Here is a 27,674-nt window from a genome sequence, read left to right as displayed (position 1 = left end):
TTTAGCAAAGAATGTAATAATCTTTCAATAGCATCTTCAGGCTAATCTTTTGTTCAGTTCAAAAATCTCAAAACACACCCGTTACTACTTACGTTTGTGTATGTTCTTCAAAACTTCCCTGATGAGCAGGTATCCTGGTTTTTCCTGATAAATAATCACAAATTCTCTGATAAAAAATCCCAAATCCTTGATAAAAATTAAAGGCCCCCCATGGGTCCCACTCATCTCTGCTAGTACCCCTCACTCCCCCCCACAGCCTCCCCAGTCCTGCTTCTGCCCCTTACTCCTTCCATAACAGCCCCTCAGCCCCACTCATGCAAGCATAGACACGGAAACACAGACAAACACAGACACACAAACATACACACACACCTCAGCAGGTAGGTGTGTGGGGGGACGGGGGGAAAGGAAGGGATTGGGGGAGCAGATTGAGAATGGGGGAGGAGTGCATCTCTGTGCCTGTTCCCAGGGCGGGAGGCGAGGGCACCACTGCACTGCCGCCACCACACCTTGTGTCGGCTTGCATGGGACATGGTGGTGCAGTGGCGACTTCTGCGTGCAAGCCCCCACCCCCTCCCGCCTCAGCAGAGCAGGCATGCGCAGCTTGCAGATGGGCACTGCTGCCCTTGTCCCCCGGTCCTGCTTTGGGCAAGCATCGTGGGGCACGGCAGTAGCGGTGAAGTGGTGCTAACATGCAGTGGCCGCTACCACCACCATGCTGCCACTGCTACTGGTGGCCACCACTGAACCTGTGCTGGCAACTGCCCCCACACCACACCTCCACTCACACAGTGATGGCCACCAACAGCACTGCACCACTGCTGCCATGCCCCATGCTGCTTGCCCAGAGTAGGGGTGAGGGCAGCAGTGCCCCTCTACAGGCCTCACATGCCTTCTCGGCCAGGGGGAGCTTGCAAGCAGAGGCCACCACCACACCCCGTGTCCCGTGTGGCTTTCCCACTGCTGGCCACAGGCAAGCTGCGTGAGGTGCAGTGGCGGTGGTGCAGTGGTGGCAATGGCTGCCACATGCAAGCTCCCCCTTTCCCCCTGGCTGGGCAGCACATGTGCTGCCCTTTTACCCCTGGCCCTGCTCCTGGGAGTGGGCACAGAGTGAGCTGAGGTGGGGGGCTGGCAGTGCACCTTGCCCCTCCGCCACCACACCCCGGAGTGTGCTTTTCCCCGGCATCCTTGCCTGACCACCTGCCTGCCCAGGCTGAGGGAGGGGAAAGTGTTGGGGAAAGCCCCATTAGTAGTGCCTGCCAGCTGGTGGGCACTCCATGTATTTCACCAACACATCCTCACGCCCCACTTACCTCCAGGAGCAAAGAAGACTGACCCTTCTCCTGTGGCAGCCTCTGGTAAATGATTGCATTGGGTCCTGCCCTTTCCCCCTCTCCCTTCCCCTCTGGGCAGGGTTGGGGCTTTCCCACCCCTTTTGCAAAGAGCTCTTGCAGGCTGGAACTCAGTCAGCCTGAAGAGCTCTTTGCAAAAGGGGGAAATCCATGAGTTTCCCTGCTAAAAGGGAAAATCCATGTTTTCTGCAAATAAACTGGGAAATCCCTGGTTTTCTCAATTTTTCCATGGGAAACGGAAAACCCAGATCCCTGCTAATGAGAAACACAATGGCAGTATGTTCATGTAGTAAAACTAAGACTGCAACCTGGATGCAGATATTATGCACACAGAGTCATGGCCCATCTGACTTGAATAAAATGAAGTGGATTTTTCCAGTGTCATAGCTAAAGAACTTGTTTAAGGGCTATTGAGTTAGTCATTTTAACAAAGTTTGATGGAGGAATCAATACATGGAACAGCTGAACTCTCATTTAGTTGTAAACACATGCCTTTCACCTATCTATGTTTTCTCCTCTGCCCCACTCCACTTTTGTTTTTTGTGTCCTTGTGACAAGATATTTAGCAGAATTCACAAATTAATTGGAATCTGACAGGTTGCACTATGAGGACTTTTGTTATAGGCTTGAACTTGCAACCTCTGGGTTGTCAACTGTGCACCTTTGCCACACTGCCCCTCCACTGATAAGTCATTACTCATATCTATCCAGAGAAGATAGAATCTTAAAGCCACACACATCTCTAAGGAAAAGTTATTTTCTTAGTTACTTGTGAAAAAGAAATAGAACAATAAAGCACATTGAGAATTAGATTTTGATTTGGTGATAAATTCCAGTATTGCACTGCCCCGCCCCCTTCCCCAATCATGAACGAAAGTAAAAGTTTGGACTCTCAAATGAACCACAAAGATATTAGTAACAAAAATTCTGAAAAACTTTAGTTTGGAGATGTAAAAATGTTTATTTTCCAAATTTTGGATATTAAAAAACATTTTGAAAGTCAAATTGAAAGAAAACACTTGGTTTTGATTTTATTGACTACCATATTTATTGAAATATAAGACAGTGCATCCCTATCAGTCTACATGGGGAAAAAAGTCCCTTGTCCTACATTCACATATAAGGAAACTGCATTAAACACATTGCCTATCTTTGAACTGCTGCTAAAAGCAGCATTTGCTCAGTAATGGAAACCAACTATGAAGTTAATTAAATGGAGCCAACATTGAGCATGACTATAAAACACATGAACCATATGGGGCAAACATGCTGACTTTTTTGCAAAAATATTATTTTATATATATAAATATATATATTTATATAAATGTATAAAGAGTGGGAAGGAAGAGGAGAAAGGGGTATGGGGTAGGGCACTGAAGTGGCCCTTTGTGTGATGATTAAAGGTGACAGTGACCGGCAAGCAGGTACATGGACACATGGGAATGCAGGTGCATGGTATGGTCTTGTAATGGAAATAAGAATGGTCTAACTGTAAAGGTGTGTTTTGGACTGTCAAATGAACCACAGCAGTCACAAAACAGGTTGGCAGGGGGTTGTTTTGTTTTGTTTTTGCAACAAAAAAAAAATATATGTATAAATATATATATATATTATATATGTATAAAAATCAAAGAGGATCACCATTTATTATTGATGAGCTCTGCTCAGTGGATGGAACTTGGAACTGATTAGACTAATTTGGCCTGAGATACACAATTTAAAAAATAATTTAAAAAAGGGTAGGTTCCCATCAGCATGTAGCAGTATGTATAATATATATATTAAAATATTTTTGCAAAAACAAAAGAAAACAAAACAATAATATGCTACTGCACAGTATTATTAGGCTACAACACAGTAGTGTCACTTAAAAGGCATTCACCCGTGCTACTGTGCAGAAACTAAATAAATGTGCAGTAACCACTACACAGTGGTATCTCATGTAGACACTCCATATGCTTCCCAAATGTCCTTACTGAGTCTACCTCCTTGGGCTGGATTATATCTCCTATAATACCCTTGGAAGATAATTAAATACACAAAACTCTGTTCACAAGAGTTTAAATCACCATGGCATTACATTGTCTCATTGCAACATCTGTCAGATTATACAAGAAGTGATACCTAAAAATGAGGCAGTAGGATACACAGTTTAGAAAATCCTCATTTAAGACATACATAAATAATGTATATCATTAACTGACACATACCAGTACTGTGCTTCTCAAGGCATGCTCTATTTTGATGAAAAAAAATCCTATAAAGTTTATACCTTTAAGGACTATATGTGGGATGTAACTAGCAAGTTTTGTGTCCTGGGCAGAGCTTCTGGAGAGCTCTGTTTTCCTAAAGAGTCCCTCTTTACCCACCCCATTTCCACTTGTGGACTGTAGACCAGGGGTGGGCAATTATTTCACCAGGGGGGCCGCTTGACATATTGAAGCCATTTTAGTCACCTGGAATTGTTCCATCAGCCTTGTCCCAGGAAGAACCTTTGCATTAGATGGGAGGACCACTGCACCAATGCCAGCATCCTCTCTGCAGCTAACATAACCAGCATTGAGGCAAAGATCATGAAACATCAACTCCGCTGGGCCGACCACTGTATGCAGATAGCTGACACTTGTGTCCCAAAGAAAGTCCTCTTCTCTCACCATACATCAAGCTACAGCCCACTTCAAAGAGACCTGTCTTGCTCAGAAAGCCGAGAAATGGCAGAGGAGGAAGGAAAGTGGACAACATCTTGGCCAACAGTTGTGCCCTCCCCTCCCCCAAAGTACCACATGTCATATCTGTGGAAAACCTTGCAGAGCACAGATCGCCGTCCTTAGCCACCTTAAAACTCACCATTAACCCCCACCCCTACTCCCCGAGCGGACATCATCCTTGTATCAAGGTCTAGCTGATGTTGATGGGATAGAGATGATTGCATAATAGCTCAAAATAAAGTCTTAATTTTGTATATTGTGTATAGGGGGTGTGGTGGGCATGTGTGGTGGTGGGGTTGTGGTAGGTTTTTTGAGGGGCTTGTGGGGGAGTGTGGGAGAGAGTGTGGGGTTTATGGAGGTATGGGTAGAATAATCATGGAACAAATCCTCAAGGAGTCCATTCTAAGCACTTGGAGGAGAAAAGGTGATTAGGAACAATTTGGCATGGATTACCAAGGGCAAGTCATGCCTGACCAACCTGATTGCCTTCTATGACAAGGTAACTGGGTCTGTGGATATGGGGAGACCAGTGGATGTGGTATACCTTGATTTTAGCAAGGCTTTTGATGCAGTCTTCCACAGCATTCTCTCAAGAAAGCTAAGCTAAGGAAGTATGGGCTAGATGAATGGATTGTAAGGTAGATAGAAAACTAGCAGGAGCATTGGGCTCAGAGAGTACTAAGCAATGGCTTGATGTCTAGTTGGCAGCCGGTATCAAGTTGAGTGCCCCAGGGGTAAGTTCTGTGGCTGGTTTTGTTCAATGTCTTCATTGATGACCTGGAAGATGGCATAGAGTGCACTGTCAGCAAGTCTGCAGATGACACCAAGCTGGAGGGAGTAGTAGATACACTGAAGGGTAGGGCTAAGATTCTGGTCACTGGAGGGTGACCTAGACAAATTGGAAGATTGAACCAAAAGAAATCTTATGAGTTTCAGCAAGGAAACGTGCAAAGTCCTGAACTTAAGATGGAACAATTCCATGCACCAATACAGGCTGGGGGCTGGCTGGCTAGGCACCAGCTCTGCAGAAAAGGACCTGGGTGTTACAGTGGACAATAAGCTGAATACGAGCCAGCAGTGTGCCCTTGTTGCCAAGAAGGCTAATGGCATACTGGGCTGTATTGGTAGTAGTGTTGCCAGCAGGTCAAGGGAAGTGATTATTCCCCTCTATTAAGCACAGGTGAGGCCACGTCTAGAGTACAGTGTTCAGTTTTCAGCTCCGCATTGCAGAAAGGATGTGGACAAATTGGAGAGAGTCTAGCAGAGGGCAACAAAAATGGTGAGGGGGCTGGGGAACATGACTTATGAGGAACGACTGAGGGAACTGGGGTTATTTAGTCTAGAGAAGAGAAGACTGCGAGGGGATTTAAAAACAGCCTTCAACTACCTGAAGGGGGTTCCAAAGAGGATGGAGCTGCACTGTTCTCAGTGGTGGCAGATTATGGGACAAGGAGCAAAAGTCTAAAGTTGTAACAGGGGAAGTTTAAGTTAAATATTAGGAAGCATTTTTTGACTAGGAGGGTAGTATAACACTGGAACAGGTTACCTAGAGGGGCTGTGGACTCTCCATCCTTGGATGTTTTCAAAACCTGGCTCGAGGGTAGGTGTGGGCCCCCCTGCCACACAACCCCTGCCACACAGGAGCAGCAGCAGGTGGTGGTCCCTCAGGGCACTCCTGGCTGCGAGCAGGCAGAGCCTCTCAGTGGTGTACAGCTCGGGCTGATCCTGGGAGCTGCACATGGCAGCATGGAGCCTGCCCAACTTGGCCCACTGGTGCACACCTTCAAACCAGACTGAGCTGGCTCTGTGCCAACATGTGAGCCTCAGGGCACTGCAAGTGGGACATGCACGCCATCAGGCTGGGCTGGCTCTGTGCCTCCATGTGGGGCTTCTAGCACTCTAGTGGGGACACAGAAATGGAGGCATGGAGACCTCCTGGCCTGATGGTGCATGGATTGGGAGCTGCAGGGAGCTGTGCACCATCGGGCCAGGCAGTCTTTGTGCTGCTACATGCAGCTCCCTGCTGGAGTGCTGGCAGCCCCACATGGAGGCACACATGGAGGCACAGAGCCAGTGTGGCCCAGCCCAATGGTGTACAGCTCCTGACTGCAGTGCTGGGAACACCACATGCTGGCATGGAGCCAGCCTAGTCCGGCTCAAAGGTGCCTGCCAGCAGGTCAGGCCAGGTAGGTTACGTGTAGCTCCTGGGATCCTGGAGCTCCGTGCTTCTAGGGGACTCTGTCTGCTGTGAGCCAGAAGTGCTCCAAGGGCCCATCACCTGCAGATGCTGCTGCCACCAGTGGTAGGGGCTGTGCACAGTGGGAGGGGTCCCACCCCACCCACAAAACCCACCTACCTCCTGCAGGCAGGAGATCCCCTCCCCAGTCACCAGCTATCTAGTCACGTGCCATTGCACTCAGTGCCTCCACATGGCTCTCCCAGATAGAGTGCCAAGAGCCCCGCGGAGGTGGAAGAACAGAACCCACCTGGGCCAATGGTGCATGACCTCTGAAAGCCTACCTCCCACCGGCGTTCAGAGGGGAAGTCATGGTAAGAATAATAATTGTTTTTTGGAGGAGCTCTGCAGGCTGGATAGAATGGCCTGGTGGACCACATCCGGCCTGCAGCCCGCATTTTGCCCACCCCTGCTCTAGAACCTATTCAAATCTCATTTGCTTTATACCCATTGTCCAAAATGTGTTACTATGATTTAAAGAATCAGAAGAAGGCTCATTTTTATTTTGATACCTTCCTGTCAGCAGGCTAGCTGGCTGAAAATTTCCTATTAAGTCTTTTTTTCTACAGAATATTGCTTTTCTGACAAAATGAACATTTTCACAACAACTGTTTATTTTCCCTGGAAAATCTGAATTTGTTTTAAAAAATGTACATCCTTAAAATGGATAACCCCCCCCAAATCAACATAAAAATATGTAGGTCAAACATCAAAATATTTTGCTGAAATGCTGACCTGGTGCCTTGTAAGCCTTGTAGCTCAAGCTTTTCATGATTCTATTTTCTTGTATGGATATCCCTCCTCATCTGAACTACATCTGCCAAAACCCAGTACAAGCATGAGACAGACATGATAACTTCATTTCATCATTGTTGCAAGGCCCTTTTTTAACAATTAAGGCATATTAAACTTTCAAGATAAAAACATTTTAAACCTTCATGTTTTTCTAGCTACGTTACGTATAATCCTTATGCATATGCATCAAAGTCATTAGGCAGTTGCTTTCTCCACTCATAGGTAGCCAGGTGCTGCCCTGGCAATATTTTTTCCTTATTCAATGTACAGTAATCATATTGTCTGCAGAAGCCTCCTGTAGAGATAAAAATTGGAACACATATGTATTTGTTCAACAACACTGAAAAGTGCCGTCTCTAGGAAGTATAGGTAAAGTTGATTAGATTGTACTGTATACTTAACATTGAATAATGTACTCTTGTAAAAACACTCTTCAAAATTATTTAACTTCCCATGATATTGTCACAGAATGTGCAGAAAATCTTTAGTGTTATCTTTTCCTGTCACATGACTAGTGCAAACAACAAAAAAAATCTTATCTTTTCATTTCTTTTCTGGTACTTTATTAAATAGCATAACCGGTTCAGCACCCAGACTTTAAAGCCTCCACTTGGAAAGGTTGATGTTTTGTATTTCACTCTCCATACGGCAGCTACAGTATGACACAAGAACAAATTTATTGCTCATAATAGCAAATTAATATCAGAGGGTATAGGATGTTTTAAAAACCTTATCTGGTATAGAGTCACATATGTTAAGTAATCCAGAAGAGCTCCCTACTGCCAGGAACTTTTCCCCTTGAGTTAACATCTTTGGGGGCTCAGTAGACTACACCACCTAAATTGTAGCTGTTTGCTCTAGTGTATGTCCTGCAATTTAGTACTGAACTGAATTAATTAAAGTTTGATCTTGAACTAAAAGTCATGTCAATAAAAATACTTGATGTGCATTTCAAACGTTTTAGGTATCTCTAAGTAATCAGTGTACAGGCTACTTGAGAAATCGGTGCTATATAGATTATTCAACTTTGATCTATTTCTTTGATTTAACACTGCAATTAAGAAGATTTGGTTCAAAGAGAAAGCTCATTGGTAGATGTTTTACACTGATGTGATAATGTTTACACAGATGTGCTTTGAAATCTCGATTATGGTGGATTTTTGGGTCCCACCACATGACAGACTCCTGTTATCTGAAAGGTAAAATAATATAACATCTATCTGTAACAGTCTTAAGAGCAGGTCTGCCAGGGCTCTCTTATGAGGTGATTTATCTGATCATTGTATTTAGCGTTAGTTTTTTTCAGTTTTAAATCCCGCCACAGTAAATCACTTGCTTTAAAGAACCCTTTTTATAATTCAGGTGCACACAGGAGCAGTACTTAGGACTGCAATGATGAAAAGGTGTAGCATTACCTGCTTTAAAGCACCTGCCAATTAATTAGCCCATACTCTCCATAGCAAATAAAGCAAAGCAGTCAAATCCATTTGATCTCCTAGATTTAGACTGTGATTGAAAAGACCATGGAGTAAGACTGAAAAACTAATCTTTTATGATTCTCTACAACTTTTTGTTCAAATGAAAGCTTAAACCCACCCAGTGACTTTCTTAAACTTTTGAAAGATTTAACTATGAAAGATCTTTGAGCTTTACACCACAATCCATTGTTTTGGTACTGGTGAGGCAACACGTTTGCAGTACTTGCACGTTAACGAAAATGCCATAAGATGTGCTATGTGCTTTTAGATGAAAATTAAAAGGACAAACAAAAATCAATGAAGTATGTTGTAATCGATTCTTGATTGTTTTAATGTGTTTTTCAACTGTATGGCTGTCTTGTTATTCTTTTGAAAGAAAAAGATGTATCTTCCCAGATAGAACAGGTCACCAGAGACCTACAACAGGTTAAAAATCTTGTTATTCTTACAAGCATTAAGTCATATTTTATATGATTCTCCATTATAAATCTGTTATTATCTGTATACTTTATAATCTCTATTAACCTATTCTTAATCACACACTATGGTGAAGGAGACAGGTAAACATCTCTCCCTTTCAAGACAAGCATTTGGCACAAGTTGTCTTCCTTCATCTCTGAGAGATTGAAAAGCATCCATCACAAGTTAGAGGCCTTCCACTGATACTTGCAGTCCATACCAGGCTGGAATAATCCATTCATTTTACATCTGTGATAAATTAAATACTCGGGAAAACTGTGCAGAGGAGGGGAGATGGAAAACCCAATTCTTCCAGTCAATACCAGGCTGGATTAATCAATTCATTTTATGTCTATGATAAATTAAATACTGGGGAAAATTCTGCAGAGGCGGGGAGGTGGAAAACCCTCCCTGATTATGCCAATTTCTTCTTCAAAAAAAATCCCCTCCTTGTAACTTAAGTGATAAAAGGAAGGGGTAATGCATGTACATTTTATTAGCGTTTTAAAATCAGGGAGTGAAACTGTCAGATCTTTGTTGTTGCTTTCAAGTGTGTCTGGGCAGGTCTAACCCTCAGGTAACGCCCTTTCTCCTTCTTCTCTCTTCCCTTCCCTTGCACCTGTCCATGTAATGCACAGCAAACTCTGAGCAACTGTGGAGTCCAACCCTCCTCCTCCTCCTCCTGCAGTCCCTGCCAAGCCGGGCTCCTTTTTGCTGCAATCTATCATTTTTGGAAAGCTTCACATCAAAGGAGGCCAAGCAGCAGCATCAACAACAACAAGAAGGGGGCGGGGGCTGTTCAACCTTGGATGCCAAGTGTGTGTGTGGGTGTGTGTGTGTGTGTCTGTGTGTGGGGTGTGTATGGGTGTGTGTGTGCATGTGGGGGCTGTCTGTGTATGGGTGTGGGGGGGATCTATGTGGGGGGTGTATGGGTGTGTGTACATGTGGGGGGTGTCTGTGTGTGGGTGTGTGTGGGGTGGTATGTGTATAAGTGTCTGTGTTGGGGGTATGTGCAAGGAGTATGTGTATGGGTGTGAGGGGTGTGTCTGAGTGTGTGTGTGTATGTATGAGTGTGTGTGTGTATGCATTTGTGTGTGTGTGTATGTATGAGTGTGTGGGTGTGTGTGTGTTGGGGATGTGTGTCTCTGTGTATAAGTATGCAGGTATGGGTGTGTGTGGGTGGTGTCTGTGTATGTGTGTGTGTGTGCCTGGGATGTGTGTCTCTGTATAGGTATGTAAGTATGGCTGTGTGGGTGTGTGGGAGTGTGTGGATGTGTGTGTGTATAGGTATGTGTGTGTGGATGTGTGTGTGTGTGTGTGGCTGTGCGTGTGTGTGCACGCGGGGGCGGATCACTTCCACGGCCCGCGCGCGGGGCACCGCCGGGAGCTCCCCATGGTCACTGCAGCCGGGAGCAAGGTGTGAGGAGAGGAGGGAGATCGGTTTAAGGTTTCAAACGACCCCCCCCCCCACTCCGCCCCGATTAGCATATGTCAGGGGGGACCGCCCGGGCGCGCGCCGCGGATATAAGCGCTGCTCCGAGGGGCTCCGTCTCCCGAGACTCGGCCCGGGCGGGTGCGCAGCCCGCCGCGGACTCCCACATGCCGGGGCGGCGCGGGGGCTGGGCAGCGAGGCGAGCTGCGGCCGCGGGGCAGAGCGCTCCCCGCCTGGGCGCGCCCGGGAGCCTTTAGCCCGCGGCCTCTCCCGCGCCGAGCCTCGCCGCGCCCGCCGCTTCATGGCTCCCGTCGCCCCAGTGGGCGGCTTTCTGGGCGGCTTGGAGGGCTTAGGGCAGCAGGTGGGCTCCCACTTCCTGCTGCCTCCCGCCGGGGAGCGGCCGGCTCTGCTCAGCGACCGCCTGGCGCCGGCGGAGCGGGGAGCCCGCGGGGTCGGCGGGGCGGCGGCCGGCGCGGATCTAGCCCACTTGCAAGGCGTGCTGCGCCGGAGGCAGCTCTACTGCCGGACCGGCTTCCACCTGCAGATCCTGCCCGACGGCAGCGTGCAGGGCACCCGGCAGGACCACAGCCTCTTCGGTAGGTAGCGGCTGCCCGCCGCGCGCCGGCTCGGGTCCCGGCGCGGCTGGCCTCCGCCCCCGGCCGCCCGTGAGAGCGGGCAGGGATGGAGCGCGTCGGCAGCGCGTGGGCACATGTGCGCCGGGCCACCCCGGTGCGGCTCTGGCGATCAGCGCTCCCCCGTGTCCGGGAAGCAAGCGGGGAGCCGTAACCTGCGCGGCCTCGGGGCTGCTTACAGCTGGGGCCATAGGAGGGCACGGTTCTTCCCTGAACTGGGAGACAAGTTATAGGGAGTATTTCTAAAATGCGTGGCACTCGTCTTTAATTAGTAGTTGATGCAATGTGATATTTCAATATTTAGATGACATCAGGCTCCTAGTGACCGAGCCTTGGACCAAATACTTGGGTTACGGAAAGGACCCAAATTACTTGAATACCCTACAAGAGCAAAGGGAAGGGGATGTATGAATTGTCTTCTTTGAGACTGCTAATCATGTCAACAAAATGTCCCCAAGCAAACTTGAATTTGGTTCATACCTCACATTCGACTGTGCAGGAGTAAAAACACAACCCCTCTGAACAGATGTGAAGGTATGGTACTTCGCTTGCAAAGCCAAAGGGAAAGGGCTGACGGAGAGCATCCCCCGAGCCTGGGAACAGTTTCCTGATCTGTTAGGAGTAAATGAGAAGGTTGCTGGTTGTAGCTGTGTAGATCTAAGGACACAGGCAGGGAAGGTTCTTTGGGTAGATGTTATCTCTTTTAAGAGACCACCTAAACCGTTGGAAAAATGGTTCTTTGCAAGCTTTCCAGGCACGAACACCCTTCTTCAGGCAATGGGAGGGATGCATGTGGGCACTGCTGCCTTATCTGAACCAGCCTGTTGTTGTGGATCACCAGAGGGCTTTTTCTGTGTATTGATTTAGCAGCCCTAAGAAAGGTGATTACAGTGTTCTCTGCCACCCTTCCCATAGTCAAAACAATTGGCTGGAATAGCTTGCAAATGAATTCTTTATAACACGTTGAAGTGCTGATGTTTTCAGAACTGAGAGAACTGTAGTTGAACAGCAAGTTCTTCACAGAAGGGAGACTTCCTCCAGCATGTAAACATGAAATAAATCATCACTCAAAAAGAAACAAAAAAGTTCAGTCCCAGATCAAACATTCACAGTGCTCTTCCTTTATTCTATCACTGTTCTCTACAGGTTTGTCTGATGTGGTCTCTTTGTGGGTTGAATCACCTGCTATTATAGCTTTTTAAAAAGGATGGCTTTGAAAATGATACTAGAAAGACAAAATACCTCCACATCTTTTCTTTTTCTGTTTCTCTCTCTCTCTCTCTTTTAAATAGATCTTTAACATTAGGAACCAGAAAGTCTGTGATGATTTATAGGGAGCAGACAGTTGTTAATGTCTACTTCTAGAGAATTTATTTTGTTGGCCACTTAGCCTAATAGATCCATCAAAACTCAATTAAAATTTAAAGAGGCAACAAGTATGATTAAAATGATAGATACAAAACTATTTTAAAGAACTTTCCGTGTCTTCACATCTGTTTAGAAGGTTTGTGTTTTCACTCTTGCACAGTAAAATGTCAGGTATGAATCAAATTCAACTTTGCTTGGGGATTTTTTGTTTACATCATTACAAGTTTTACAGAAGACAATTCATTCCTTCCCTTTCCTTCTCTTCTGTAGGGTATACAAGTAATTTGGGTCCTTTTTGTAACCCGAGAATTTGGTGAAATGCTCTGTCACTAAGAGCATGATGTAATCTAAATACTGAAATATCACATTGCATCAATTAATAATTAAATATGAATACCATGTATTTTGGAAATAATTTCATATAACTTGTCTTCCAATTCAAATGGCAACTATATTCCATACATATCAAACATTTTGCAATTTTTAAATATAGAATGTACATGCAACATAATTTTTACACCTACAAGGCTACATAGGAAATTACAGGAGCGGGGTTTTCATGAAATACATGGCAAATATTCTTTTATGGTATGGGAAGATTCTCTGGTGTGACATTCCCATCTGTACTTTTATGTCCATTTACATGATACTATTAGTCTGACTTTTGCATTATAATACTATTAGTTAAAAGGGATTTTAACCTGGATTTTTTTCTAAGATCATTCTGCAGAGAAAGTGAAGTATATTTTTAGACAGTTCAAACCAATGCATGAAAAGGGACCTTGGCAAAAAAGAGTATAATCATCTAGTATTAAATTCTTTAAGCCATCAGTGACAGAAAAAAATTGTTCTTAACCAAGCCTTAACAAATGTTCCTGAAAATAACATTTCTTTTTGGAGGCTTCAGAGAGTGCCTTGAAGTAAAGTTTGTATGAAATTCAGGTCAATGTTTGAAATGATAAATAAAAGCATTGTCTCAGAAAGAAAGGAGGCCACATTTACTTTAATGTATTAAACAAATAGCCTCATGTGCTTCTATCTATATTTTGGTATATTTCTGATTTTAACCGACCTGTGTCTTAACCCAGTCATCCTCCTTTTGTGTGCATTCAGGTATCCTTGAATTCATGAGTGTGGCAGTGGGACTGGTCAGTATTAGAGGTGTGGACAGTGGCCTTTACCTCGGAATGAATGAAAAGGGAGAACTCTATGGATCTGTAAGTATTGTCTTCACATCAGCCAATCCACATTTTGGTTTTAGGCATAACACGTTGATTCATTTATTAACAGTTGGCAACAACCGCCCCCCCCTTAGAAAACCACTGAAAAGGTGAAATATGCTGACTTCCTTTCCAGCTAAAATGATGCATATCATTTTTGTCATTCCATCATCCTCAAACCTTTAGAGTGTTGAGTCAAATATTATACACATGAAGAACATTTTTGTAAGCTTAAAAAAGAAGAGAATTACATAGAAATATTCCTCCTAATAAAATACATAAAAAATAAATTAAAGTAACTAGTCTTAAAAAATCTTTGAAATCACTAAAGTGACATAGTAGCAGATTTTTTATTTAATGCCAACTCTACAAATCTATCATGCTTAATATGTTATCAGAAATATTTCAGGGTATTTTCAAACCTTTGAAAGTAATAACACTCTGTGTCATCCTTTCTTCCTCCACTATCTTGGGATAATAAAACTTGTACTCCAACACCAGTTTCAAGCCTAACACATTTATTCCAATCCTTGTTCAAAAAGATTGATTTGTATCATCACCATGCCTGCTTCTTATAATACATTGCAAATGCTTAACATTTTCTAAACCAAAAGGAAAAAAAAAAAATGAATTACCATTATTTGTGGCTCATATCATAAATCCTCATTGTCCTGTACTGTTTGTTTTGGGCCTCAAACATTTTGTATGACTGAAGGGATTTAGGTTAGGGCATCAAACATATGGCCTGTGGCTACTGGAAGTTGGGGGCATGGCTGGCTGCAGAATTCAGGGTCCCTGGACCCCAGCGGATAATAGGACTATCATGAACAGCCCCCTAGATCTGTGCTGCTGCCCAAATGCAGCCCTGCACTGTTGCATGCCTCTAGATCTATGCAACTACATGTTCTTGGGGGATGTGCTGCTGTCTACCACCAGACCTGTTTTGCCACCCAATTGTGGCTTCTTGCTGCCACCTGGCCACAGACCCAGACTGTCACCCTAACTTGGCTCTGTGCTTCTGCCTGACTGTGGCCTCTCAGATCTGACCCTGGAGAACCCCTGCCTTCCAGATCCAACCTGGGGCCTAGAGTGAGTTTGACATCACTGGTTTAGATGGACTGGCATTTGATTAAATTAATCATAAGAATTAAAATTGGAGCTGGGAAAGTAACTTCAGGCATACCAGAAAAACTCTAAAGTTACTTTCCCGTCTTCAATTGTAATACCTTTCTCATCTGTCAAATTGTACTTTTGTCTACACTTTATGTACAAATGTACATGGACCAGCATGATAATATCCGACAGGGAGGTATAATCCATTTTATACTAGATATATTTGCTCACTATATCTATCCTTATAGTAACCTAAAGTGTTATTTTTTTTACTGCTTAAAAGAAGACCACTCGAGAATATATCCTCATGTCTTTCATTTTACTTCTGCCCATATGTCCATTGCTCAAATCTTAGGCACCATCCAAAGTATGGTCTTTCTAGGGTTTTATAGATACTGGAGATGTAAGTTTTAATTGAATCATGCATGACTAATACCTTCAACAATACTACCTTAATGGGACTTCAGTCCAAAATTGTGCATGATGTAGTGCAGTTTGAGTACTGATAAAAGAGAAATTTGGCCTTGTGTGCTTAAGTTTCTCAGCTGCTGTAAACCAATCCACATGCAGCAAACAGGGACACCTTTACCATCCTCCTTGGGATGATTGTATTAAAGAATGGCTGAACAAAAAGTGAACATAAAGTCCAGCTCAGTTTGATTATCAGTGTGTCCCTGTATTGGAATATTCTGAGAAATTTTGTCATTAGTTACTGAAAGGGCTCTGATGTTTTATTTTTATATTTCTTTCATTTTCTAGGAGAAACTAAGTTCTGAATGCATCTTCAGGGAACAGTTTGAAGAAAATTGGTATAATACTTACTCCTCCAATGTGTACAAGCATGGAGACTCGGGTCGGCGATACTTTGTAGCACTTAACAAAGATGGTACTCCCAGAGATGGGGCACGATCCAAAAGACACCAGAAATTCACACACTTTCTACCGAGGCCAGTGGATCCAGAGAGAGTTCCAGAGCTCTATAAAGATGTATTAGGATACAGTTAAATGGGATATGTGTTCAAAAGGAAACAAAACCAAAACCTGTTCTGTCTTACCACAGCTTCCATGGTAACACAGTCATGAAGAACATTCAAGGCTCTAGGAGACTGGATCTGAAGAAGCTGTCTTAGTGGTAGCCAAGCCTCCTTTTTTCAATAATTGGATGTAGGAGACAAAGCCTTAATGTTTAGGATGGAACAAGCCTCTTTTAAGTTTGCTGACACTTGTGCTGGCCAGTAGGCAGTGGGAAGTTTGAATCCCATGTATTTTAAAATACCAAACTAGTGCCTAGCTTCTCTGGATTACTTATGATCCATAAACTAAAGCAAAACTGACTACCTAAATCATGTGGAGTTGGACAATAGACAAGAAGTTGGAAGAAACAGTAAGGAATAAACTGTAAAATAGTGATAAATCCTGAGAACTGTACATGAAGGTGAAGTGCTCTACTGCTAGTGATGGAACTCGGAAGTCAGCGCATCTTAGTCAGAGCTGGAACTTTTCTTCAGGATGGACCTATTTATACATCTTCAGATTGCATATATTTATTTTATATATTTATTTATTAAAGAGTTTATTTTTTACTGGGATATGAAGAGAATACAAGCCTCAATGCGATCAAAAATCATTTACAGTGCCAATATTTACTTTGAGGTAGTGTCATGGTACAAAAATGATATTACATCATAATGCATTCAAAAACAAAATATCTTATTTCATTGTTTATAGATTAGGTTATATTTTTATGCACATGCAGTTGCCTCAAATCTTCATAGGCTGGAAAGAATGCTGGTTGCTTTTCACCTATGAGAATGCCTTACACAGACTTGTACTGACTTCAAATGCACATTTACAAGAGAATTAAAACATTTCACTTTACTGGATTTACTGTCATTCTTTAAGTGAAGAGTTTTCTAATGTACAAGAACCTTTGCAGTACTGGAAAAGCTTTCAGAACCATATTCAAGTAGTATCTAACAAAACATTTTTCTTGGCATTTGAAACCCTGATTCAGGGGTGCATGACATTCTCACCAAAGTACTCCTGGTGACTTTAGCAGTAACTCAACAGCTAATTGACTGCATTCTAGATAAAGTTTTGAAAATGTAAGATTATAAATGACATAATTATATAAGAAGGGTAACAGCAATGGCTTTGAGATTTCTGAATGAAAAGTTCTGTACAGCTGCTGCATGCTGTTGTCTTATTCTGAAATTATATATTTTCTAAAAACACTACAGTCATGTTATACAATATCTCTAAAGCAGACTCTGGGTTTAAGGGAAATTTGATACAACACATTAGATTATAATTATTGAAGAGGAAGATAAAATTTGGACTAAACTCTCAGTTTTGATAACAGGCCCACCAGCATGTCATGATTCAGTGGCTGCACATGAGTAGACATTCAGGCTAGCTTTGAGGATTTAATTCAGTTCTTCCAGTTTTGGCACCTCCAGTTTCAAAATATACACTCCTCTGAAAATTGAGCTAAAGGAAAATCTCCATTTGGTGTAGTAATATTAAGGTTCACTGGCCATATTCTACAGGATTTGGCTCTGCAACCTGTTCAGGCTCAAAGCTAGAAAATTAAATCTCTCATGCTAGCAATATTTCTTTAGTAATATCATTTTTTGGATCAACTATATAGTTGGGAGACATGAAGAAGGGCATTTTGTGCCTGAAAGATTCAGTAACAGCTCTCAAATATACTGTTAGTCCAATAAAAGTTACTAACAAAGAAAATTTACTTCTCTCAAATGCCCTGGACCATCACAGTTCAGACAAAACTGCAGGACTAATGTAATGTTAAGACTAACAAACAGTACATGGCAGCATTATATATAGTTTGCCTGTATTCTTTGTGAGATGATAGGTGGTCTTGTATTTGAGCTAAAGGACTGAGAAATAAAAAAGATGAGAACTCTTTTTTTCCTTCAGTAAAATAATGTTTTTGGGTGACATTGTGTCTTCTGAAAAGTAAATCAATGACTAAACAACATTATGGCTAAATAGAGGGAGATGTTGTATAAACTTGCTATATGATTTCAACTGTCATCTCTGCATGCTAGAAAACAGGATTAATTTATTCCACTCAGGACCAAAATCTATTCCAACTAGGGTGTGTCTACATGTGCAATTAATGTGCATTAAGGTTACTGCACAGTATTTTAAGGTACATGAACATGTGGCTGAGAACATGTCTGTGTTCTCCCATCAGAATCAAATTTGCACCTGATAGGAGCAATCCAGTGCAGGGCTGCTCCAGCTCTGCTCTGCCCCTCTGCAGCAGCCTGGGGGAGCTCCAGGCTGGCAGAGGGCACAGGGGTCAGGCCTGGGCTAGGATGGAGAGCTGTTCCACTTCTGAAGGACAGCTTCCTGCCAGCCCCATGCAGATCAGGGCTTGATGCAGGGCTGATTGGGAGCTGCCTCACAAGTGGGACAGTTCCCATCTGTCCCCATCTATCTAGGCTGTCTGGGAACAATTTACTCCTGGTCAGCTGTCTACATGTGTGTTACTGCACAGTTAATCTAGTACCTGTATTTCTTGATACTAGGAAACCACGCATTAGCCTAATTTACTGCACCATAAATGTTATGGACGTGCAGATGCTGATACTTTACTTGCAGTACAATAGATTAGTCTACTGTGCAGTAAAGTGTCTCGTGGAGACGTGCCCCTATTGAGCATCAATGGGGACTTAGGCCTCTAAGTGAGATTCTGTTTCATTCTATTTGAGTCTCTAGAAATCTAGTAATGCACTTCTGTAATACATCGTCATCTTGTCCTTCAGTCCGAGTCACAAAAAACCAGGAAAGAGGGCCCACCCATCTTTTGCATTAACTTTTTTTTCAATGTTTGAGTTATTTTAAATAGAATTGCACATATGTGTCTAATAGACCCGTAAAGTTAAATAGGATTCTGCTGTGTTTGTCCTCAGAGTCATTCCTATGGATTTCAGTGCTTTTTTTATAAATTATTTTTATTCCTGTTAATCCTGCAGAGCTAAAACAGCTAAGAGAGTTAAGAGAAAGACATTCTGATTCTAATTCATCAGCAGCATCATTGACTTAATTTACTGAGTCAATTCACTTCCACTGTTGTTTTATTGTGAAAGTTGTAGGGTTACACTGATATCATGAAAGGTATACTCTGGAGGCAATGGAATTGCACTAGTATCACTGAGGGCATAATCTGTAGGCAATGAGGATGCCCATAGGCTTAAAGCAGCTGAGGGCATCATTTTAGACCTGTCAGCTTTATAAGCTTTCCTTATAGACTGAGGTTTTCAAGCTTCCTGTGGGTCTACGGGAAAACCTCTGGTCTTCACGCAATTTTCCTTTTGTTGGGCTGTCCTTTTTTCCATATCCCCACCACCTGAGAAATGAGAAAAAATCAGAGCTGCTCCATAGGGTGATGAAGAGTGGTTCTTCCATCTGTGTAGCAGGTTAACTCCATTCTCTCCTTTTCAGCTGTTTAAACAATAGGATGATAATTTATCTGATAAGTAATTTGTCTCTGTGATTTCAGAACCAGCTGAGAATCAGCTGTCTTCTCTATACTTCCTCTCATAACATCTGTGCCTGCATGCGTCTCTGCTTTAGTACTTTCATGTGCTCCATACTCAGAGATGTCCCTAGGGGTATGTGGGGCTGTGGGGCTGTGGTGGTGACCACCCACAGAAGCCAGCAGCAGCAGCAGCGGCTGGGGCGGGGGGGGGAGGGTATTAACTGCCCGCAGAACCCGGTAGCGGTGGCAGTGGGGGTGGTGACCACCCACAGAAGCCAGTGGCGGCAGTGGCAAGGCCATGGCGGGGCCTGTACAGCACTGTCCATGGGGCAGTCACACCAATTTGGCCCCCCCACAGGGACAGCCCTGCCCATACTGCAAGTGTCTCTGAACTCCCTGCACCTGTACTCTATTGTATCTCAGTCCCACTTGGGTTCCTGACCTCTGCTAGTGCTGTTATGTGTCATGGTCAATGCACCGGTAAGCTGAGCAGTTGGGGCTGCCACTGAACGCAGTGAAACCCCATTCTTTGTTATAGTTTTGTCTGTAAACATCAATTTCTATAATATGTCCTCTCACTTTTTTAAGTAGATTTAAGATTGGTTTTATGGAGGCAACTGCTGAACTGGTCCCAATAGTTACATGATAAATGCACAACATGAATAAGTGTGAAAGACAAATATAAAGTGTGTGTGGACTGACCGGCAAGATGCTTTCCTTTTTCATGTCCTTGGTCACTTTTACATATGTTCTAGGGGTAGGGAATGTGGCGCTTTAATTAGAGTGGCTGCAAGAGCTGCTGTAATTAAAGCACCGCAGCATCTCATGTACCATTGTCGCCATGCTTAAAAATGGTGGCAGGAGTGCTTGAACTGAAGTTTGTTTTACCAGCTTTAATTCAAGCACAGGGATCATGATATAAAGTGTAGGAAGCTGCCGGAGTACAGTAACAGCCACAGTCTAGCAGACTTGATGAGTCTGTTCCAATGCACTGGAATTCCAGCATGTCAGTACAGCCTCTATGTTCAGTTATAGGAACCCCTAGGTATTTAGCAGAGCTTACCTTTTCACTGGAATCTGACATGGCCACATTGCCAGGACTTTGGCTATAGCCCCAAACTCACAACCCCTGGGCTATCAACCATTTGCCATATCCCCTATGCCACCCCAGCTCCATGTTGGGCTAAGATATTTAGAAAAGACTGGTGAAAATAATTGAGTGGGTAGAGCAAGTTTATGTATTTGTAGAAGAGATGAGTGTAGAGTGAGAGGGTAGCTGTGCAAAATGAATGAATAGATCTATTCAGTGTATGATTTTCTGAGTGGATTGTCCATAGAATGAATGGGGGTTGATGTTAGAATAAGTTGTGCCTGGGGGATATGTATAGATAGGATAGGATAAATAGAGTCTATCCTATATCCTAAGTATATGGAATGAATATATAGAATGGATGCAAGTAGAACAAATACATAATGTATTCACAATGTATGCATGTTTCTGCATATCAGTGTAAACTGATACAAATATATGTAAGCTGAAAACTATGTTGATTTACAACTGTTGGCAGATACACAGTTTGTACAGTAAAACATTTGTTACTGGTACTGATAATTCCAAACTGATTTTGCAAGATTAAAATTAGAAAAAATACCATTTTTTTAGTTACGAATTGAGCACAGTTGATACGGAAATCACTGAGAGACAGTAAACGAGGAAGACACAGGACCTTATTTTTAAAAAGTTACCTCTCAGAGTTAACATGTTAAATAATTCAGTTGGGCTTTCTTATTGTTGGATTATTTTATTGAACAAAATATTATTTGACGACTGTATTAAAATAATCTTACACCCACATGGCATTTAGTGTAGAGAGAAAAAGAAAAAAATGTCATCACAATAAAAGAACCACAATAAAAAACATATATTTTCTCAGACCTAGGCAATTAAAAAATCAAATATAGTACTTCAATAAAGATATATTTGCCACAGAACAAAACTCTTCCAAATTAAATGACTGCAATTTGTACCCCAAGAAATTAATTTTTAAATTGGTTTCCATTATGATTAGAAGGGCTTAGTTTAGGGGAGAGCTAAAATTGCTGTTTCTATGTATCCTCATGCATGGGCACCCCTCTCCTCAAAAGATGGCTGGGTCATCTGAGCCCACTGAGGATGCAGACAAACACACATTTCACCCATTTTCTGTACTCCACACTCCATGGCAGAAATCCCCAGCTTGAACTGCATAGGCACAGAAAGGGAGAACGCTGCAGATGAACAACAGCCCTACAGTTGTCATGCTGAGAGTTATATGTCTCACTGAAAACCATAGGCTTTTCTTATCGAGCCAAGAGCACGTTCTGAGAAAAGACAAATCTTGCCCTGTTGATGAAATGACTAGACACAATACTCAATATATGTCTTGATGCAGTATTGCATAGAAATAACTGAATTAGGTCTGAATAAATTAGTCCTGCTGAAAAGCAGGATATATAGTAGTCTGGGCACAGCTTTATACTAGTACAGTTATATTATGTCTGGTACCCACACTAGTTCATTTGGTGTTTTACTTCCTGTCAGTTGACTCCTGTTGGATTTCTCAAGGGAAGTTCTGCTGGGCCAAATGATAGAAAATTTACAAACTTGTTCCCTCCCTTTTCTCTCCCCACCCAACACATACTGTCATCATATTAAGCCATATGACTGGGACTTCATAACTTTTGTAACCCTGATACCAATCAGGTGGAGAGCGGCTGACCTGTGTGCTAGCTGGATAGCTAAGAGAACTAGTCCAACTATTATTGGATATGTATTAATAAGTACTATTCTTGAGCTTTAGTGCCTTCTTGTTTTTAAAATGCTTTCTTTTTCAGTTGCTCACTGTGCTGCAAATGTGTGTTTGAAGCACTCTTGATGTTTTCTTATCAGGGAATGGTGAGGGCAGATGGTGCTCCTGTCAATTCAGGGGCATGGTTAGTGGCATTACTGTGTGCCCTCCAGGATGGCAAACTTGTTACATTAAACTCATAAGGAAATGTTGCAATTTCCTACATAATGCTTTATGGGGATCATAAGGTCATCACTTCATGGGCTGACATTCAAAACAGTGTAGGAAGCTTCTTAAGTGAAGCACTATTTACCATGAAATAGTTACAAACCAACTATGCAACAAGGAAAATAGAAACAAACAAACAAACCTGAAGAAGGTCAAACAGATCCCTCCATTGCCAGTTGGAGAGCATATTAGATTTCAAAAAGAAATTGGTTGGCAACCTGCCAACGTAACAACTAATCCATCTGCAACACGATCAGACATTATAACCACTCTGGTGGGTCAGCATCACAGGAGGAATAGAGTACACCTAAGCAGAATCAAAGGTGAGAGTATATCTCTACCTCTTGAGGATAACCAGAATACTATTGATACTGATTTCTTAAAAGAGAAAGTCTCTAGAAAGTTACATTTTGAAAGGAAATGAAAAGGTAAGGTAAGTGTAATCTGACTGTAATAAACTTTTTCTAGGGAAACCATGGATGTTCTAAGCCTGCTACATGAGAAAACTAAACAGCACTTTATTCACACTTTGAATTGTTTTCAAAATATCACAAACCACATCAACATCACTTTTGTGGTTACCTCTGTGTCATCAGGAGCACTTGATGTATGTATAGAGTCTAAGTTATAACTCATATGTACCTATAGAATAACTTTTCTGTATATCTACACTAGTGTATATTTGAGGGATGCTTTATAAATTACTTGCAGGTGTTTCTTTTGTTCATAGAAATAAAATTAGTTTCTGTGGTTCACAATCTCATGAGAATAGATTCAGGTCTTTGCTATTTGTGGTAGATCTTTCAGCCATCTTTAATACAACTGGCCATGAGGTGCCATTGACGTGAGTGGGAAATATGGGACAGAAGGATTTGCCTTAAAGTGGTTCCATCTATTCATAGTAGAGAAACCACATAGGGTGGTGATAGGTAACTGCTCTTACACCTTCAAGCTTTCAACTGTGGATTCCCAAAGGGATCAGTCTTGTCACCCCTCTTGTTCAGTGTTTAACTGGTGCTGCTGGGCAAGATCATGAGGTAATATTAGTTACAGTGCCATCAATATTCTGAAAGTACCAATTCTATGCATCTTTTCTACTGGAGCCAGATGGTATCATTTCCTTGTCTGGTAGTGGTAAGGATAAAAACCATCTGGCTAGAGCTCAGTCTGAACAATATGGAAGTGATATCGATGGGCACCAGGAAACTTCCTAAGAAATTTGCAAAATCTATACTATATTATATGTGTATATCATTTAGACCAGGGGTGTCAAAAATACAGCCCAGGGACTGTATCTGGCCAGTCTGGGAGAAAGTGGCTGAGCCCTCCCCATAAGAGATGAGAGCTCCCCTGTAGGATTTGAAAATCATAACCTGGGGGGTGGGGGTGGTCTCTGATTGGACTGCTTCTTCACTTAGGTGGACTAATTAATCAATGAACCAGTTTAATTTTTTTTTGCAGAGCCTCCCCAAGAGTCGAAATGTGATTTGAACCCTGCTTGCAGAGACTGCCTCTGGCTTGAGCACCTCTTTTTTTTGTCATTGTCTTGAACACCTGAGATTTACTGCTCTGGAAACTAAGTAATTAGCAGATATTTTTCAGTGACACAGTGAAATTTTATCAGTGAACTGGAACATAGTATTTTAGTGTGTTCAGATTAAAGTGAGGAAGCAAAATGAAAATGCTTGTCTATTTTGACAGCACTATCTACTCCTCTTCCTGACAACATCCAGGATTTGCTCTCTCACTGCTGTAGCCAGACTGTTGTAGCAGGATTACCTTTCCGAGCTTGGGCTGAGTCCCAGGCTTTAGATTCTGCTGTTTTGATTGGTGGATCCCATCCACCAATCAGAAGGCAGAAAGGGAAGTGAGGTCACGCCCCTTTGAGGGGAGGGGGAGAGGAGCTCTCCCGGACCTGATTGTAGACTGCAATACCGTCAGGTCCGGAAGACTTTGGGGAGAGTATAAAAGGAGATGTGTGCCCATCATGGGGAGGTGTGTCGGGGACAGAGAAGAGAGAAGAGCGGGGCTTAGAAGAGCTGAGGAGAGCTGCTCAGCAGGGTGAAGTGGTAGTCCAGGAAGAGCCCCTGAAGACTTCCATTGGCAGGGAGCTGCAGATGACTCCAGTGGTTAGGCTCTCGGTATGCAGCATGGCTCATGGTGTCTGGATCCTGGGAGCTGTGCAAGGTGGCTCAGGTCTTCAACCTTTGGCATGTGGACAGACCAGTGCATGGAGCAGGAACTTTGGAGCTGCTTGCTCCTCTGCATGAGGCTGGGAGCTCGGTGCAGGAGGCGCTGCATGGAGGGTGAGAGACTCTGGGAGCTGCTTGAGGTGGCTTGGGTCTACAGCTGCTGACATGGGGCAGTAGCTTAGTGCAGATGATGCTGCCCAGAGGGTCCAGGAACAGACCGAGCCCTGGTGCTGCACAAGGCTGTCCAGGCCCCCAACCCCTAGCACAAGGTGAAGTGCCCGCTACACACAGTGGTGCATGTGGCCCTAAGCCAGGCCATCGGCAGCAGAGTTGGGCAGCATGAAAGCCTGGTGGGGAACAGAGCCCGACCTGCAGCATGGGAGGCAACCTCTGGAGAGAGGGTCCCCACAGGGGAGGGACCCCCAGGGTTGTGAAGGGGCATCTCCTGGGTGAATGGGGGGGGCGAGGGGGGATCTTAGGAGTCTTTGGAGTCTCCCTCTTCTTTTCTTCCCCCCCCCACCTCCTTTTCTGTAGTGATACAATGGGAGTGGGGGCCCCTGCCTTGGAGGGCACCCAGGTAGTCTAAGGATTGCTTGCTATATGTAGATTGTACCTTACAGTTTATGTGAATAACAGTTTGTAGATTTATCGAGTTATAAGGTTGCCCAATCAATATCTTTTGTTCTGGGTTTTTCTATTGTTCACTTGTGTGTGTGTGTGTGTGTGTGTGTGTGTGTAAAATGATAAACCCTACAAAACAATAAACCACTATATGATACAAAACCGTAAACCCTATTGTGGCAAAGTGGGTATCCCTGGCTAGCTGCCACTAGCTCCCTACCTACCTCTGGGCATGCCACCTGCCTATCTCACCCACCACGCCTTGTGGGGAATTAATAAAAGTGTTAAGGTGGAAGGCTGCCCATTGTTGCACTCTGATATTAAGGGGGCATCTGTAGCTCCATACCACCCCTACACCACAGCCCAAGACTTGCAGATGGCATCTCAGGTGGTTAGTTGGACCCTTGCCTTTGCCCATTAGCTCTGGTCCCCAACCATGGGAACCTTTGGCTTTTGTAAGCCCTGGCCCTGTCTCAGGCCCAGCCAGGACCCCGAGCTCCTTCGATCATTGTGGGCGTCCATCGCAGTGGGCCCCTGGCCCTTTGTACCCTGAGGTTCTGGCCCCAGCATTGACCAGTTGAGTCCCTCAGCAGGGTCTTTGCCTCCTGCCTGCATTTTCTGGAGTGGGGTTCCCCATTCCTGGCTCAGGTGCTCTGGGGAGCATGCCTGGCCCTGTCGGGTCTCTCTCCAACTGGCTCAGGCACTTCCTGAATCTTACCGGGCCTCTACTCCTTTCTTTGATGTTAATCCCCTCGCTTACACCACAACTGGTGCTCCAGGGTCTCACAGGGACTCTCATTTCCCCCTGGAGCAGCAGGTCCTTGTGCTCGGCCTTAGATGTTGCTCTCTACCCACCAGAAGGCAAGGGCTAGGGTTAAGGTGCCCCTACTCACCTTTCAGCAGGGTGACCACTGGCCTGGTATTTCCTGGGGGCTCCAGCACCACTGAGAGCCCCACCAGGCCACCCCCTCCCGGCAGGTGCAGTTTTAGGTTATGCTCAGGACCAGAAGCCTCCAAACCATCCCCTACAGCTCCTCCCTTACCTCCAGGATGATACCAGCAGCCTTGCAGCCAGTCAATGTTGTTAACTTCTCTGCCAGTAGGGAACTGGTGCAATTATAAAGGCAGCCAGGGATTTAAAATGGCTGCTGCAATCAGGCACATGTTGGCAGCTTGGCCCAGGCCCTTGAAGTGGCAGGCACCTACAGTTCCCTGCCACACCTATACCATATATATATATAGTTTATTGTTTTGTAAATTTGTACATATATATAATCTATGTCCTTACCCTTTAATGCTTTTATTATAATAATAAATTTGTATACAGTTAAGTAGTTGATTGACCGGGCCTGACTCTATAGAGGACAGAGGCGGTGGCTGGGCTGCTGTGTCCCTCCACAGCATACTACCCTGCCAATAATTCCCTCAGTTGGGGAGGGGAGTACAAACCCATTTACAAACTGCTACGCAGTTCATAACACAGTTCCCTGAACTCTCAACTCTTTGTTTCCGACTCTAGTCATGTTGCTTTCACATAGTTTATGGGCACTGCTCTTCCACTGTGTTTCTGAGGTGACACCATTTATATTTTGACAGTCCATAATAGGTCATTCATACAAACCCAGACTTGTCTAATGACTAGCATCTATCTATCCCTTCTTGTCTTGTCCCAATGTTTGAACTGGATCCCTTTCTGTTTGAAAGAGAGAGGACTGACAGCAGTTTGTGCCTCTCTGTATCCCCATTCCAAATCACCCTGGCTGTTGATCTGTAGGGCATGCTACAGTGTTGGATTCCTTGTGCAGGTGTTTGTGAAGGATGGGAGGATTTTTGTATATGTTAGGGCATTGATTCTCAACCTTTCTAACTGCAAGACATCACTTATTAGACTCAAGGCACCCCTCAGAAAATGCCAGCTATTAGTTTTCACTTTTTATTTTTGACTACGAAAAAATAGTAACTCAGTTCTGTTGCAAAGCATTCAGAAAGACCACAACAGGTCAGAATGGTTTTGACATTATCAATTCCTATTTGAAATCTCTGGGTTTATCTTGTGAATCCTGTGTTTGCACACCTAACAGGGCTTAAATTATAGCAGCACTCTTGTTGAGAATCACTGTTTTAGAAAGTCTAGTTTTGTGGGTGGTTTAATTTTTTTTTGTAGTTGTAGTTTAATTTTTTTTTTTTGGATAAGAATCATGTACAGACACTCCTTGTTACCAGTATTATTGTATAAATCCAAATAAATAAATATATATTATACTTTGTTACCTATAGGCTAGCCCACTACCACATGCTCACAGTGGCTAGGGTCAGAAATTATACATAAACCTGCATAAGTGATCAGAAAGTTATTCAAATCTGTGGCACAACAGATCTTCAATGAACATAAACTGCTTTCAAAATGATCCAAATTGGTTTAAGCTAAACCTGGATGGTTGTAGTATCAGACTTAACTGATTTAAGTTAAATCAGTTTATTGAACTGTCTCAGATCCCCTCC

General features: G+C 43.5%; 1 protein-coding gene across 1 annotated transcript; it reads left to right on the top strand.

The window, feature by feature from the left end:
* Window positions 1-10,761: 10,761 nt before the first annotated feature.
* FGF20 (fibroblast growth factor 20) lies at window positions 10,762-16,671 on the top strand. Its single transcript, XM_019552649.1, has 3 exons — window positions 10,762-11,056; window positions 13,574-13,677; window positions 15,553-16,671. The coding sequence occupies exons 1-3, from the start codon at window positions 10,762-10,764 to the stop codon at window positions 15,796-15,798; spliced, it is 645 nt and encodes a 214-aa protein (XP_019408194.1). The 3' UTR covers window positions 15,799-16,671.
* Window positions 16,672-27,674: the final 11,003 nt, after the last annotated feature.

Source organism: Crocodylus porosus, unplaced genomic scaffold, assembly GCF_001723895.1.
Source record: "Crocodylus porosus isolate Cpor-Errol unplaced genomic scaffold, CroPor_comp1, whole genome shotgun sequence".
Classification (NCBI taxonomy): domain Eukaryota; kingdom Metazoa; phylum Chordata; order Crocodylia; family Crocodylidae; genus Crocodylus; species Crocodylus porosus.
The sequence above is the reverse complement of the archived record's forward strand: the minus strand, read 5'-3'. Positions and strand labels throughout refer to the sequence as shown.

Bases quoted from the DNA above. Each gene is read 5' to 3' on its own strand.
- FGF20 (XM_019552649.1), top strand. From the start codon at position 10,762: ATGGCTCCCGTCGCCCCAGTGGGCGGCTTTCTGGGCGGCTTGGAGGGC. The intron at 11,057-13,573 runs GTAGGTAGCGGC...GTGTGCATTCAG, and splicing joins GCAGGACCACAGCCTCTTCG to GTATCCTTGAATTCATGAGT. The intron at 13,678-15,552 runs GTAAGTATTGTC...TTCATTTTCTAG, and splicing joins AGGGAGAACTCTATGGATCT to GAGAAACTAAGTTCTGAATG.